At 35.9% G+C, this 17,839-nt stretch overlaps 2 protein-coding genes across 2 annotated transcripts in view; both read left to right on the top strand.

Moving 5' to 3' along the window:
* Nucleotides 1–621: 621 nt before the first annotated feature.
* Nucleotides 622–12,153, top strand: meox2a (mesenchyme homeobox 2a). Its single transcript, XM_063016863.1, has 3 exons — nt 622–1,129; nt 7,181–7,353; nt 11,488–12,153. The coding sequence occupies exons 1-3, from the start codon at nt 622–624 to the stop codon at nt 11,704–11,706; spliced, it is 900 nt and encodes a 299-aa protein (XP_062872933.1). The 3' UTR covers nt 11,707–12,153.
* Nucleotides 12,154–16,651: 4,498 nt separating this feature from the next.
* agmo (alkylglycerol monooxygenase) overlaps nt 16,652–17,839 on the top strand; it is a 39,767-nt gene continuing 38,579 nt past the window's right edge. The window contains exon 1 of the mRNA XM_063016862.1: nt 16,652–16,774. Within this exon, the coding sequence (XP_062872932.1) occupies nt 16,652–16,774 (123 nt within the window). The remainder of the gene's footprint in view (nt 16,775–17,839) is intronic.

Below are 17,839 nucleotides of genomic sequence, written 5' to 3'. Positions count from 1 at the left end.
AATATTTAGAGCCAGCAGGGTTTTAACAATAATCTCCTGCAGTGTGAATCATCCCCACAACGAGGGGAACAGTGTGAGGAACTGTTAGCGCTCGTCCTGCCACTTTTCCACTTTGGCTTCCTAGGCTGTGGATATTTAGATTCCTAATGCTGCAGGCCTGTGTTTTGCTGGACCCGTCATGTGGATGTGGTCAGTAGTGAAAGCATGGGTTCTCTGACCCAACCTCCGTCTCACGTTACAGCTCTATTTATAACACCCCCTTTTGCATGGGCTCCCCTCCTGTTGTGCATGTGGAAACCCCAGCCCAAAGCCCTAGCTGTGAGCAATGGCAGGAAGCTTCTTTCACTCGCCTCTGCTCTGCACTTTTCTCCAGGCCGTCATCTGAGCTCCTGCTCAGCTTAGCTCAGCTGCCACTGCTGTTTACCCATCTCTGCCGGGCAGTTCGTGCCCATCGCATGCTTTGGATTATCACATACACATGGGCATGCTTAGATGCACATGCCGGCACACACATACGTTCCCTTTTCCTTCATTCTTTTTTTTTTTTTTTTTACTAAACTGACAAGGAGGACCATTTTTGAGGATTGATTTAATAATTGTGCATTGTGCTTTTTGATAATAATGGATCACACACTGTTTGGATGCCTGCGGGGTCCCCACGCCCCTCCTCAGGCCCTGCACCCTGCTTTTGCCCTGCATGGCCGCTCAGAGCACCTTTCAGCCTACCCTGACCTCTCCTCATCTTCCTCGTCCTCCACATCTTCTTGCGTGGTGAACTGTTACCTGGGTGAGGATGGATTCTTTACAGGGCACGGGCACCAACGTGGACCGCCACTCACTCAGCAACATCACCCTGTAACACCTCACCAACAGCAGAACAGCTGGCACGTACCACAGTTATCCAGCCCGCCAACCAGCAATGCACGCTTAGGACTGGGAATGGCTGGGCCTGACACTGGATCCTCGGACATAGGACCCGGGGGCCCCAGCCTGTGCGCTAGCACACCAAGCCTTGGTGGTACTGCACTATCGGGGGTCTCCTGTTTATCAGGTGGGGACTTTGGAAGGCAAACAATGTCCCCAGCTGAGGCAGAGAAGAGAAACGGAAAGCGACGAAGTGACAGCTCAGGTAGGAAATCTTTAAATGGTTGTTTATTTATTTATTTTTTTTTTAAGAGGATGCCAAGTTAAATGAAAGATATAGAAATAAAAGAAATAATAACTGCATTTAAAAATTTACATTAATTTAAATAGATTATTTAGTGCTTTCTATATGAATTTAAACATGGCAAAAGTCTTTTAAATTTACAGAAAATTCATTATTTATATTTATAAGAAATACAATTTTAATCAAAATATCAATGTCACTAACCAGAAAAAGAGACAATTCCCATAAAAATGTATGATTTTATAAAACAGTTATTATAACTGATACTTATATTTGTAGTAGGTATACTGCAGGGTGGCACGGGCTGCCGCACATTGTGTGGGTGCTGCCCAGCACCAGATTTCTGAAAACCTGGGTTTGAACTTTTGTCATGTATTTCCCATGTCTGTGTGCACTTATTCAGGGCACTTTAGCTTTCTCCTACATTAAACGTATGCCACCTAACATTTTTAGACTTTGCAATGGAAATAAGAATGAAATTAATTATATTTTAATGCATTGAAAATGTGTCACATAAGCAGGTATTGTACAATGATGATGAAATTAGGAAAAATGTAACATCATGAGAATTAATTTAAATATATGTTATAATTTCTACAACAATATTTTTCTGAAGGATTTAGTGAATTTAGTAATACATTTTACGGCCTGAAAATGAAAATATGTATCTGCAAATTTGTACTTACATACTTCTCTTGAGAATGTATTACTTTGCAAAAGAAAGAAAACATAAGAATGAGGATTCTATTACAAGTTCACCCACTCTAAATGACTTGTAACACATTTCAGCAGCCTGCAGGATTTAATAGTAGCATTTTTGTAAAATTAGTCTCCCGCTGCTCGGAAATATGGAGCAGTATTTTTGCGAGCACAACTTTTGTAGGTGTTGGCTGACGTGCACAGGAGCAATTATTTTGACTAGAGTCAGGAGCAAAGGCCAGACTGTAACTCTGTGTGGGCACTTGACTGTTTGCAGGTTTGATTTTACACACCATCTGTTTCATCGCTGCTTTTTTAGAGAGCAAAAAATGAAGCTTACTGTAAAAACTAATTTAAGGATTGTTAAATGGAATGCCAGCATCTATAGGGATGAGATGAGAGAAAACAGATTAACATCATTAAAATGGTTGTCTGGATTATCTTTGTTTCTACAATGGTTATGTCAGATGTAGTAAAAATACTATAGTAGTATGTGTAATGTGGTGAAAATCTTATTACTATAAAAAGATTATTTACTTCCGTATGATGAACGTTATTTACTTCCATGTGTGGCGTGTGTTTTTGTTTTAGATTGTGAAATAATGATACATTTTATTAGTTACACATTTTATGATTTAATAATTGGAAATAAAGATGGCAGAATGTTTTTTCTCAAGTCATAAGCCACATCTCTGTGGATGTAACAGCTGGTGAATTAAGATAAACTCCTTTCTTTAATGTTAAATATGTGCATATTATTCATGCACATAAAATAATGATCCATTGAATCTGTTGTACTTGTGAAAAGAGAATGTTCTCCTGTTATTGCTGTATTTAACACTTTGGAGGCACAACAATGATTGCATATTCTGTTTCATAATGCACCACACATTTTCAATACAACACCGGTTCGGGCTGCAGAAAGGCCAGTCTAGCACCTGCACTCACCAACATGCTGTAACTTGCTGTGCAGAAAGAGGCTTGGTGTTGTCTTGCTAATACAAGCAGGGACATTTCTCAAAAAAGACATCATCTAGATGAACGCATATTTTTGTCCGAAATGCATTTGTGCCTCTCAGCATTAATTGTGCCTTCACAGATGTCTATGTTATGAATACAATTGGCATTAATGCACCTACAACAATATTAAAGGTGGATTCTTATATAGTGAAATCCCTAAATTAATTGTAGTCATGTGTGGGGAAAAAACCTGATCATTTTAACATCACCTGTTTTAGATGTTTTTAGATACCTGATAGGCTGCACTTGTACCAGTACAACATGTCATTAGCATGATGGTGTCACTGCGGTGCTGAGAATGGTTCACCACCTAAATGGTAACTGTTCAGTGGGAGTCTTTTCATTGATAGCTGGGGTAAAGGGCAAGGCATTGTGTACAGAGTTGGCTACATTCAGCAATTTTATATCCCTAAAGTAGGTGTAGCTCAATAAACAGCCTATTAACATATTGTCAAGATAGTTAAACCTAAAAAAGTGGTTTGTAAGAGTATTGACTTTGAAAAAGTATTACTGTAGGTCATGTATCCCTATCACTACAGCTTGCAACTCTTTGTTTGTATATCTAAAATGAGATTTTTTTTATTTATTATGACATTACAGACCTCTGTCATTGGCTAAAGTACACAAAGTTACAGTATATATAATGACATTAATAAACTCTGATTAAGAATTTCTGTTCATAAGGATCGGCACTCTCCTTGACCTTGGATGTAGGATAATTCTATAATTCTATGTGTAAGAGTTATTTATAACAGTCGGCTGTTCCTACTGTTTTTTACTCATTGATTTGCCTTTTGATTTGCTGCTGGCTTTTTTAAGCAGAGCTGCATTTCTAATACCAACTGCATAAACCACAGAGAGAAAAATCAGCTAAAATCTTATCCAGTTTAGACATGAGGAATTGTTTAACGCTTTATTTTAGTGTTCCAACAATAACAGACCCATTGTTACTGGTTACAATGCATTGGTTTTTTAGCATTTTTATGACATAATATATTCAGAACATTGCTGGCTAAAACAATATAAATCAATTTAAATATTACATCAGCTATTTGTGGCATTGTTTTCTGCAGCATAATTTACTTAATCCTTAAGTAAAAACAAAGATAACCACAAAATCCTAAAATATTCCTATAGCAAGTGTAATAGTCGGCTTGTCTCTTTCACTCAGACACACTACAGACCTCTAAACTGGTTTTAATTTTCTCTGAAAATGTGTGGATGCTTAATATCATGAAAAAATGACATAAAACACATGAAATACTGCCCTACGTATTTGTAAAAGTAAAAATTTAAAAGTCTTAACATAGTAACAATCCTGTAGCATAAAAGTTTAGTTCGCAAATTATTAGAGCGAAGCGTTGCAATTTAAGAAACTCTTGGTACAAGGCAGTTGGCAGTTAGAGTTCCAAAAGAGTTTTGGAATAGTATTTAAAAAATATGTATTTTAATTATATAAAAATATATGCATTTTGTTATGTAATCTGGTTCATTATTAATACTTGTTCAATAGCAAATTGGTCATACCACACATTTATTAAATATTTCAGATGTTTAAATACATTTATGGAAGTTATTTACTACTACTTAAATCATGTAGGGGTACTTTATAGGTCCTACCTTGCATTTAAAATGGTTTTCTTGTGGAAACACCAACTGGCATAAATGAACCAGCCTAAACACTACTCAAAAATTTCTTTTTCAGTGTTATTATTGATCTATACTGCACCACAAATGTGACTTTTTAAAAACTACTATTTTAAACACAGCTGTACTTTTTGTCTGTTGTCAGATTTTAAGATCAAAGGTATTGCACTGCATAAGTATTTGTAATACATATATAATGTGATTAAATTTCTTAATGTAATGAAGCAGTAACTTGGATTTAACAAATATGGTTTTGCAGTGTTGTAGTCATGCTGGGCTGTGATAATACACTATGGCTGGGTAATAAATAAAAATGAATGATTTAATGCTTATAAAGTGAGCTTATATAAACTATTTCCATGTTGAGACATCTGGATTTGCACCACAGTGTCAACAATTCTGTAATAAATTGTTATTTCTTTAAAGTAGAATTTATTACAGGCTAACTAAAACCCTATAAAACACTGGCAGTGGAACAATAGGGAAAACAAATGACCATTTAACACCCCAGACATATTTTTAAAATTCATGTATGTGAAATTTCACTGACAGTCAGTGATGTAACTTATATTAATTAAATAATAAACCATTTCAAACCAATGCAGCACTTCACTTCTAAAATGCCCCGCAGACTCACAGACTGTGGTGAAAAACTTTTCCACTTTTATTCCACTGCAGTTTGTTTTTTTGAAGCGAGATGAAAGTTAAGGCGCAGGCCTAATTACTGTGGTGTAGCTGCTGCATCGTAAAAGCTGGGAAAAGGTTGCTTTAAGTTGTGGCAGCGCTGTTCACAAACAACTTCACATGTTAGTCTTTCTTTTTCCACAATGGCAGTTTAGCCCTCGGTTACCGGGTTTCTTCATGCCTCAATCAGAGAGAAACGCAGCCAGACGCCCAGCAGAAAGAGAAAGGGCCGCTAAAATTACAGACTGCTCCTAGAGCTCAGAGAGGTCACGGAGAAACGTGACTGGTGAAATGGGCCATGCAGAATGCACACGGGGTGAGAAATCAGTAGTTACACAGTACACTGCACCTGATTAAATCATCACTGTACTGAGAATACAACAGTGTAAGGGCACAGCTGCCACATTTATCTAATTTTACTGAATTTAGGTTGTCTTGTTTTTAACTCAACCATATGAATGAAATGAAATGAAATTACACACATGTAACAAAGCAAAGTGAATTGTTTTTATTCGAAATCATGTTTTTTTTTTTTTTTTTTTTTTGGGGGGGGGGGGGGGGGAGGGGGGGATTTGTCTGTGCTGAAATATCTGAGTTGTTCCCATGGCTTGTGGATGAGGCCTCGTTAAAGCGAGGCTCTATTTACAGCAAGGTTTAGGATTGCCAGTTGGATTAGCACAGACCGGAGGTTTTGTTGCCTTGATGTGCAATTTGCCACTGAGGCATGGCATTAAAAACATACCATAACGTCTGCTCATAAAGAAGAGCAAACAGTTATCTGTCTCTGCAATAAAAACAAACAAAGAGAACTGAAATTCTTTATAGTGTGAAAACAGCAGAGGTCAAAATTTGACTTGAGCTTTCCAAATCTACTTACTCATTACGTAAATATTATAAATATTACCCAAAGCTAAACCAGTACATTTGCATAGGCATTTTTGGACAGGATGTAACCAAAACACCTCAAATTCACAAACCCTATTTTTCTGAGGAATGGCTGAAGTGAAAAAAATCTTAAAAGTAACTCATAAGGACTCTGCTTAGGTAGATGATGTATCTTGTATTGAATGTACTTTGAGTTACTAGCAGTGTCGATGGAGGATTGTGTCATTTATTTATTTAATCTCATTTATGCAATCTAAGTTTTCTTCTTTTTAAAGCTGCAAACTCAGGCCACTGCCAAAAGAAACACTATTAAGAATACATAATGCCACTGTCTGGCCAGCTAAATCTTATTTTGTTATTACATATACAAACATATGAAACATTTGAGATGTACTTTTTCTATTTAACATTTTGCTATGCTGCAGACATGGAGACCTCACTAATAAAAGATATTTATTTTTGCACACTTACAGTAATATAATAATCTAACCTTAACATTTAATTTTGTTTTACAATTCTGTTTAATTATTACAGTTCTATTTATTTATTCTGATTTGTGACAGTGTTGGGTCACACCACCTCATTTACACATTTTTGGATATCGTGTGTGTTGTGTGTGTTGTCTTCTGAGGCAAATTACCCACAACTCTCTGTTAACCACATACCAGGGTTTTAATGTTAAATATAAAGGTCTGTAATAAATTATTTGCACATTGTCAGTGAACACTATTTTGTATTGCTAAACGAGCAGCTTTTAACGATATAGTATTGTTCCACAGAAGGAGTATGTAAAATTGTGAAATAAACAAAATAATTTATTTTTCTTTTATAATAAAGTTAACCAGTTTCAACTGACGTCTTTGCTTTACTTCATTTATAATGGTATTTTTATGTCACCCACAATCTCACTTTGAATGAAGAAAACCCTAAACCATGTTGACATGAATCCAGGAATGTTATTAATGTCCTGTTAAATAGAATTAGAAATGTAAAGTAGCATTAAGTGTCATTGGGAATTCTGTTCTTTATATATTAGAGCAAGTTGACATATTTTTCTTCTTTTGTGTTTCCTACCAGAGTCCCAAGATGGAAATTGCAAATCAGATTCAAGTAGCAAGCCCCGGAAAGAGCGAACAGCCTTCACTAAAGAACAGATCCGGGAGCTGGAAGCAGAGTTTGCCCATCATAACTATTTGACCAGACTGAGGCGTTATGAAATAGCAGTAAATCTGGACCTCACAGAAAGGCAGGTATGAAAATGTTTTATTTTTGTCAGTGTGTTTGATACTTGGTGTTTCTGTAGCTGTGGAGAGGGAGTATTAGATTTCAGATGTACCTGCAAGGTTCCATGGCATCATATAATGAATAAATGGTCATGCAATTACAGTTACAGCCACAATCGCTTAGACTTGGATATGAATGACAGCGTTTTTATAAATTATAAAAGAATAATAATATTTAAGATCTTGAACCCCATCATTTTAAGACGACATGTGCATGTGACTAGCAGTATTGAAAGTCAATCCAAAAACAGTGGATGTATTGATTTTAGGCAGAATTGAAAGTCCACCCCAAAGCTTTGGTGTCAACTTCACCTCTGTAATAAAATATGCTTTCAATATTTTCATCTTTTTGTCTTCTAAAGCAGTAATTGTAGTCATTAAAAAACATTTGGTCCATTTTAGCAAGATGGCTAATTTACTTGTAGTGTTTATTACTCTTAGTTAAAAATTATGTTTCCAATTAGCCATACACGTTCAGTTTATTAGGATTTTTGCTGAGCTTGCAAGTATGTTTTAGTTGTGGCAGTATTATACCCAGTAGACTTTTTACCCTTTTCTGAATATCTCTCTTAGGTCTATGATAATCTAATGAAATGTTTTTTTTTGTATTTTTAAATATGTATAGATGTACCTCATTAAGCTCTATAACAGCGCTCATAGGACAGCTCTGACTACTTTTATGGGGTCGGATTCCTATAGCATAACATAAACCTGGCCACACGACTAAGATAGTGAACCCCATCCTGCTATATGATCGCTGTGTGAATCAGCAACTGCCGAATCAGGTCATGCAGCATTTGGACAAGTTGTACAGCCACCAAGCATGTAGCTACCATTCAAATCTTAATGACAGATAAATATTTTTATTTGCCATAATGCCATCTGACTCATAGCTGGAGACACAGTTTTTTATAGCCAACATGCTATGGGATTCTAGAATTTGTCTCTCGTAGGGCATCTTTAATAAACCCAGTAACAGACAGGTGTTCAGTTAAAGCCTTTCAATGTGACATAAAACAGTATATAGATTTAACACCTTCATAAATTATATTAAAATAGTTCTACCTATAACTGCTAACCAAAACTTATCAGGAGGATGTGAACAACCCTTCATGCTGTGGGTGCAAAAAACTGCAAAGCTTGCAGATGTATTTTAAGGACAGTCGTTGTACACCGCTGACAGCATGGGCCCCAAGTGGCACATCATATGACAACATTCAATCACAAGGCTCAAATTTAAAACCAATTAACTCTAATATTACCATAAGATCTTTTATTACCCTAAAATATTTAAACAATTGTATTTGTTTTGTCTGCTACCATAGTATTTGTCAACATTTAAAATGTGAAGAGGTGGACAAAAATAAACATGTGTCAGTAATCAAGAATATGGCCAACCAATATTAAATAAACATTACTATAATTTGCATGTAAACTGTTTAATCAGACACAAACTGATCACAAACAGTGACATTTGTAGGATTAGCTTTATCTGCATCATGACCCACCAGAAATACATTTAAGCAGAGTATGTTCCGGGCCCCCAGACATGAGTCATGGTTATCAAAACCTCACTCACACTGCAGGGAACATTGAAGAAATGGCTTTATCATCATTCTAAGAAACGTAAATAGTGGAAAAACATTTGATGCAACATAACAGATGTGCTTTGCCAATTTATTATTGGGAAGAAGGAAACAGTTATCAAGCCATTTTAAGTAATAACATTATGCTACTCAGTAGGCACCAACTGACCTGCGACATGTGGAGATGCCCATTATTGGACCAAATTTGGCCCAGAAAATTACATCATCACCGGATCATTTTAAGTCTAGGCCTGTAACACAAAGCTAGCATAATGTACTCACATACATGTTAGGACATCCAAACTTTAATAATTAGGCTCTGGGCTGGGCAGTAATGGAATACAAGTATTTCAGAGGGTCTGCTGACACAGTGACATCAGTCCTTTTTAAACTAGTCTACACTAGTAAGGCTTAATGGGACTAACCACAGAAATACAGAAACACAGAAAAAAACATAGAATAAGATTGCATTTTAGAGTGCATTTTTGTTTTTAATTTAGCATATAAAATAGATGTTTTATTGGTCTAAGGTGATTAATAATGACAGTTATTAATAGTGTTGTAGATTCAACATGTAAAAAGAAACAACATTTTTTACTTTGTATTCTCACAGAAGCACAATAAAACATAGGCCACCATGATTGGCCTTAGAACACATGATTGGCCTTTTTTTCAACTGAAATAAAAAAATTAATTGTGGCCCTTATCAAGTTTGACATTTTTTAAATCTTTTCAACAGAAAACCTACCTTGTACCTTGAAAATATCCTTTTCACGTTTTTGTGATCACTGGGCACATTGTATTGAATAACTATATTTGCATTATCTTTGCACATCAAACTGCAGAAATAAATTGCACATTCTCATTTAATTACATTATATAAGCATCTGTTCACTAAGCGTTATATGTGGTTGGTGAGTAAGAGGTGAAGTGTATATATTTTAAGTACTACCATGTCAAAAGTAAAATCCATCAGCAAACTGCATTGTTATTGTATAAACAGAAGTGCTTTTTAAAAAGTCATTTAAATTATTTTTTTGTTGCATAAAGTCACCTGACATTTTCTTTCTACTTTTATTTAAAGACTCATTATTTAAGAATCATAATTCACTAGGACTTTTATATTGGGTCCCTGTCATGATTGTTGACCATTATTACAAAAACCTGAATTCTTAAAAAGTTGGGACAGTAGACTACCCACCACCTAAGCCCCACCTAAGCCCCACCACTTCCACTGCTATCAAGCAAGGCCCTCAATGCTCGAAATACAATCAGAATTAAAAGTAATTTTGGATAAAAGTGTCAAATGCAATAAATGTAAAGAAATGTCTGCATTTAAGAACTAATGTGCCACCTTTCTTTTAAGGTTTAGACCAATTTTATGCTCTGATTATATTACAACATGCTTTTTGTATAGAATAACTCAAAAACAACACAAGGAACGTTGGTAGCTGGTTGCAAAGTGGTCCAAATTTAGAAGGGCCATAAGTCTGTAACTAGTGCTGACACTAATAAGATCCATGAAGTTTTAAAAGTCTGAAGCCAGATCTTTTTCATTTTTCAATTTTGTCATGACAGCCTTGGGTCTGTGATGAAATTATTTAGACACATAATTATTTTAAGTGGGTTTTCGCAAATAATTAAATTCATGAAACTGTCATGACATATTTTTCTTAAAAGTATATTTCTTACATCTTTAATAGACCAACTAAAAAACCCATATTTGTGCTCATTGGGAACATTTTTAAATAGCTTTAGCAGACCACATTTGTAAACTTTGTATATCACAGTGCAGAAATAAAAAGCACATTCTCATTTGATAACATCAACCATCTACTGAGTAATCATTATTAGCATACTTGTGGTTGGTGAGTCATTGACAGTGTTTATATTTTAATCATTTTTCTGCCAAAAAAACCCCCTAGTGAACCACATTGCACCCAAATTGTTAATTATTTAAGCTGATATTAAAATATAGTGAATATAACATAATTGTAATATGTATAAGAAAAATAAACACCCAATATTCTTCTTTTTAATTTCAAAGCCTTACTTTTAAAACAAAAATTTGCTTTACCATCAGCTTTACTTGCCCATTTGCAGGTTAGGCATAGACTGTGTATTTATATAGTGTGTTTGACATTTTTCAACCTTAATTGTCATAGTTTTTCTATCTTACACAACACAAATAAAAAAAAAACACTGGCTGATATTTAGCAGTTCAATTACTGTCTGGCCAATATGTCCTGTTTACAATTTTAAACAGCTTTGTTTACTGAGCAAGCTAGACCTAGAAGTACTGCATACTTTCTCAACACATTCTCATCTGATCACAACATAAACAGTAAGCAAGTGTTCAGTGTTTACATGTTATTAGCTTACTTGCAGTTGGTGAATCATAGAAACTGTGTTGATATTGTTAAGCACTACTGAACCAAAATAAATAAATGAATCCCAGTGATCCATAACAATTGACATTTTCAGAACAGATAATTGCACATTTTTTTCTCTCCAGGTGAAAGTGTGGTTTCAGAACAGACGGATGAAGTGGAAGCGAGTGAAAGGTGGGCAGCAGGGTGCTGTGGCAAGAGAAAAAGAACTGGTGCATGTAAAAAAGGGGACGCTGCTGCCCTCTGAGTTTTCAGGTATCGTCGGACTCCACCACAGAGCAGACTCACTGGTTAATGAGGACAGCCATGACAGTGACCAGAGCTCTGAGCATGCTCAGTTATGATACAGAGACATCTTGCTTGCAGCTATGCTGCACATCTGGGGATGTGTCCCGATGCCATGGCGATCAGGGTTGCTAGAAAATTTAAGAAGCAGAGCTAGGTAAATTAGCCGTTGATCCATAGGGCTTCGTTAAGGCTCACCAAGACCTGGAGGACTGTAGGCTTAGATAGCTAATACATTGATAATATATATCCATATATGTATAATTAGTAGCAGCTGAGGGTCAGTGATTATGCAGATCACACTTTATGGAATGACTCTGTTATACTTATCAAACTTTGACAGTTTAACATTGAGAACAATATTATTAATTTGTCAATTTCTGTCCAAGTGCCTTGTCATAAATAAGGGGGTTTTACCTGGTTGCTCGTAACACAATTGCTGTGCACTTTAGGTGTATAATGATCATACATAAATGCATGTATGACTCCTAAAATCAGCATTGCATCCCAACTAACAAAAAGGTTAGCAACCACTAAGATAGATTAATATTATTTAAGATAATTTTTCAGAATAGTTATGAAAAGGCATAATAAAAATAACTCACTCAGAATTGCTTCATTTAACTTGATTTTTAATGAGTGGCACAGTGGTAAAATACACTATCCCACCAGAGCTAAGATCTTGAGTTCAAGAGTTCGAATCTGAGCTCTGCTACGGCCAACCGGACGCCTGCACACAGACATGATTGGCTAATGTCTGCCGCAGACATGACTGGCTTACGTCTGCTGCAATCAGGGCCTCTGATCATGCAGGTGAAAAGAAGCAGTCGGCAACTGCACACGTTCCGTAAAGGGCATATGTTAGGTACTACCCTCCTTGGCAAGGGAAGGGGTCTGCAGGAGGGTAATTAGTAACAGGGTAATAAGAACTGATGTTTAATTTATTAGGGTAGACCATTAAAAATGATTTGCCACTAAAAACAAGCAGCAAGTGTATGTGCCTTATAATGGTGCAGTATGTGGACACCCCTCCAAATGAGTTTTGGTGACACATTTCCTGTAGAAACAATTCATAATATCTTGGTTCTGGTCTGCTGGAGTGTCAGCAGGTTATTAAAATGAAATTTCTGTGCAGTTCCCCAGTTTCAGATTTTTGGATTTAGTTGGATTTTCATGTAGTTGATAGTTTGTGTAAGAAGCCCTGTTTTTCATTATCCTGGATTTTACTGAAGTCTGTTTCTGGATTAATAGCAGTACAAAAATATTTCAGTATGTGCTCATGTTATGTGTACAACGATGTTCTAAAACGTTGTCCGCTCTGGTTTTGTTTCATACAGTTCAGTATAATAAACTTAGATCTCAATTTTGGGAGTGACTTCTAAATGCCGTCATGTAGAATATTAGGACACCCCATTAAATGTTTAGTTCTTTATTAAGAACTGCAGACATACGGACAATATTTCTTTCAATACCTATAAAGGTGATGCAATTTCTTACAGAAAAATTGCATTTTTTATAACATTGTACAAATAATTTAAGAAACGTTTCTTCATTTTTTTTGTTTGGTTTTATTACCTCCATCTTTCAGTAATGTTAAATAAAGATCAATTGTCCATTTGTTCAGATATGTTAACAAAAAAACAAATTTTCTCACATGACTAGATGACTAATTGGTCACAGTTTATAACAACACGCCTTTTAGATTACAGTAACATTTCTAACACCTTTTCTAATTATAATGTAGAATTACATTTCCCATTTCTCATATTCCCACTTTGTGTTGCTAAATGATCTACATACTTAATTTCATTATTAATACATTTAAAGAATAAAATTTTTTTTATTGTTTACAACGTTAAGTATTGTGTAAATAGGTTTTAAGAAATGGGTTACTATGTATTCTTTCAAATAAGAGGTTAGGCTAAACAATGCAGAAGTATTGTTTTAACCAGCTATAATATAATATTGTAATAAATTTAGGACCCACTTCTTCAGGACGTACCATTAAAAATGTTAATATTATTTCTAATTTGGTTGAAATGTTGAACATTCCATAAAGTTTTCCTTGTATTGCGAAATGGGTAAATTGTTCTTCACTGATTTCTACTATTATGTTTAGAAACTCAAAGTACACAAAAAGTACTTTTTAGTGAAAGTACTTATTTTTTAGTGAAGAATAAATGCATACCCTTAAGATTAAATAAAAAAACTGAAAATGCAATGTATAAACATGTACAAATGTAAGACATTTAAATTGCACAACATTGCAGGCTGCCCTATAGCTAACAATACAATAGCTCTGAATACTAAATATCACTGGGCTCAATATCTGACTCTAATTGTTAAAGCTTGATAATAAAAAGATAACAATAACCAAAATCATTTATTTTTTACATTTTTGAGTTCAAGTTTATGTTTAAAATTTTTACTGACAGAATGGATGCCACTCTAGGTGGCTGCCTACACTGCCTACGCAAAAAAAGTCAGTTATCATATTTAATAATTCAGCTATGTGTCTTCACTGAATTGTATGTATAAGATTAGTCATGGGGGTACTTTTTAATGAAATGTCTGTTGCAGAATACATTCATATTTCATTTAAACTTCTTAGGACAACTTTGTATATAAAATGCCAAATAAATGTACATTTTCCTTTCTTCCACTGAATATCTGGAGGGAATCCGGATTTTTGCACTCTAGCCTGCATGCGAATTGAAAAAGGTTTTACCTTTTTCAAATTGTGTAAATATTATATGACCCATCTGGCATCTGTTACTTTCATCATAAATAAAACATTACTGGCTTTTCTTTCTGTCTGTACAGTTTTGTCTGCAATATCTATTCTATTGTGCAGGATATCTGAAATTCTACATAGCCTGAAAGTGATTTAACCGTTGTTGTAAATGCATTTTGACTGCTTCGCCTGATCCTGTCTGTACCTTATAATGGTAATATATGCCGTGACAGAGAGTATAGCTTGCATGAATAAATCATATAGTAAGAAGTAGAGCTCTACCATGGGAATAAATGCTAAACTCAGCGGCAGGGTCAGGACTTCTGCCTGAGGCCTACAAGAGAGCGTCAAAATGAAGCATAGTCTATTACAAAAGCATGTTTAAAATATGGGAAACAACTTGTGTTGCCACAGTGTGAGTATGCATCCTAATTGGTAAAGAAAATCCCAGGTCTGCCCAACAGCGTATGTAATTTAGGGGCTCTGCCGCAAGAGCCACATGAACTTGGGTGGTTAGTTACAATTAGCAAGAAAGAGAAAAATAAACAGCAGAAGCAAAGTGTGAAGGAAGTATTGCATGAAACATGGCTTAAGTGCAAGAAGTGGAGACCAAAACTACATGGCTATATAATTGTGTAACTATGTTGGCTCAATCTAAATGTGTCATTGAGGTTTTACTAAACCATAAGCAGGAGTTTAGTCTGAGCTGTGGTGGTGTGTGTACTCTATAACATTATCTTAGTCACTTTCTTTACTGTAACTTGGTTAAGTATTAAGCCAGCTGTTCTTCACAGGAAGAGCATTATTGGAAAAAAATGGTCTCGGTTAAAAAACAGCTCCACCCACTGAACTGGAAATCCACCAAGATGCTGTTTCTCAATTGTTTTCATTATACAAAACCAAGCAGAAACTGTCAAGCAAACAAATAGACTTATAAGAAGATGTCAAAACCAAAAAAATTTGAGGAATATTTAAAGATTTAGGACTTTTTATTGTAGACACTGAAATGCATTTCTCCCAATATGTTCCAGACTGCCATTCCATTGGCAGCCGCAGAGAAAAGTAGAGAATACTGGTGTTCATGTCTGAAAACCAGACAGCATCTACTTTTTATGTAATGTGGTCTCTGAAAGTGACGTTGTCTCTTGTCACTTACCATCTCATTGTCATCATATTACAAGTGCAATTCTTGACAGAGCACTTTCCCTTTTCTCCATAACTGTATTTGTGTGGAGGGACTGAGATTACTTATTGTGCTGACCAGGACCTGCTTCAAACTTGATGGCTTTGGTCTGCTTAATAATGGCTGGTCCAAGGGGTAGGTAACAGGATCCTTCAGGAAAGTCCTAGACCTGCAGTTTTTAAGTGTATCTATCTGAATTTGTTCCCCTTAAGGCAAAAGAGCATTCGTGAGATGAGGCACTGATGTTGGACGAGAAGGCCTGGAATGCAATCAACGTTCCAATTCTTTTTGTCTGCTATTAACAAGTCACTTAGATAAGATATAAAACACTCTGAACAGTCCACCGAAGTGTGCACGTGCGCTCTTACACACACACACACACACACACACACACACACACACACACACAGGGCAAATAACCTGACTGCATGTCTTTAGACTGTGGGAGTAAACTAGAGCACCAGGAGGAAACCCACACAGACAGGGAAGAAAAGCCCCTCCACCTGTGAATCGAACCCAGAACTTTTTTGCTGGGAGGCGACAGTGCAAGCCACTGAGCCACTCCAAGCTGGGATATGTGGAAAAAATTAATTTCATGTTACTGTACACAGGTATATGTGTGTATAATAAATAAAGACGTTCAAACTGTGGCTACCAAGTTGTGTTTATCTGTTAGCATTGGTTGTGTCTGAACTTAATAACTGACATGAATGCTCCTTTACACAACCAAATAATTTTTGTGTGATTACTACTACTGTCTTTCTTCTACTGCTGCTACTCTATTGGAGAGATGCCACTCGAAATTTCATTGTACTTGTGTATAGTGACAATAAAGATTCTATTCTATTCAGCACTGTTGTGTACATATTCCTGACAAGCTTATATAAACTTTTGACATTAGCAGTTAGCATGACGTTGAACTCGTCCGTGTGCCTTTAATACACGGGGTTCAATGCTGAATGGAGCCCGTCCCACTTCACCACGGTAAACATTCACTAGTGAGTGAGGACAAAAGTCAGCACGGTGTTATTGAACAGCACGATATAAAACACAGCAGCACAATTTTTTTGCACACAACTGCACAAACATGGCGCGGGTGGAGGACAACTCGATTACCTTCTCTCAGGGAACTCGAATGCTCTTCTACCTCATGTCCCCCAACGAAACTTCATATGCAGATATAGAACAAGTACCAAACTTTGTGGAACAGGTAAGTTCAGGTTTTAAATCACACACTGATCAGTCTGAGGATGATGATGATGATTCTGTACTGTACTGTGAACGTGCGTGCATTTTAAAAACGCGAACAGAACAGTACAAATAAACATTAGCTTTAACAGCGCCATATAGGAAAACTGCACATTGATCTGCACTTTGTCCTTATTACTAATGAAACAACATGTTAAAGCTGTGTCTTATTCTAGTCTGAGAAACAGTATAATATGTGGACGCGCCTCCACAGTATGAGTTCAGGTGTTTCAGCCAAACCCATTTTGTATAAAAACCCAAGGTGTATAAAATCAATTATATAAGTTTTTCTTATAAAAGTTATTCGTCCAATTTTCTGTCAGCAGTCTTGCAGGCAATGCTCACATTTCTTAGACATTTTTTTTCTATTTTATATCTACTATGTACTTATTTACTACATCATCTGTTTTTTTTTTTTTTTTACAAATGCAAATAACTACATAATTACAAATCCCTCTGTAAACATGTATATATACAGCTGCAGTTGGAATTGTTCAACCCCCCCCAAAGAAAATACAGATTTGCAACTCTAAACCTTTCGGCAGAGCTAGATTTTGCTTTGAATGAGGACTTTTTCTGTTAAATGACATGTCAAATTTACAAAGACAATGATTGCTGCAGTACTTTAGAGGTAAAGGATATTTTGCCAATACTGTCATTTTACATTTACATTTTCAGCATTTAGCAGACGCTTTTATCCAAAGCGACTTACACAATGATCAGAACACGATGAGCAATTGAGGGTTAAGGGCCTTGCTCAGGGACCCAACAGTGGCAACTTGGTGGTGGTGGGGCTCGAACCGGCAAACTTCAGTTTACTAGTCCAGTACCTTAACCACTGAGCTATCACTGGACAACTATATCTGTCATGTCACAATATTTCAACGCCTACATAATACTGCTAATTTCAAAACCTTCTGCTAGTCTGTATGACCTAAAGTTGGGTTACAACATGATAACACCAGTAGGAACTCAGTAATAACCCTTCATTTGCTTCAGCTGTGATATGTTGCATAAGCACTATCCA

This window comes from Trichomycterus rosablanca, chromosome 20 (genome assembly GCF_030014385.1).
Source record: "Trichomycterus rosablanca isolate fTriRos1 chromosome 20, fTriRos1.hap1, whole genome shotgun sequence".
NCBI lineage: Eukaryota > Metazoa > Chordata > Actinopteri > Siluriformes > Trichomycteridae > Trichomycterus > Trichomycterus rosablanca.
This window is presented reverse-complemented; position numbering and strand designations above follow the sequence as displayed.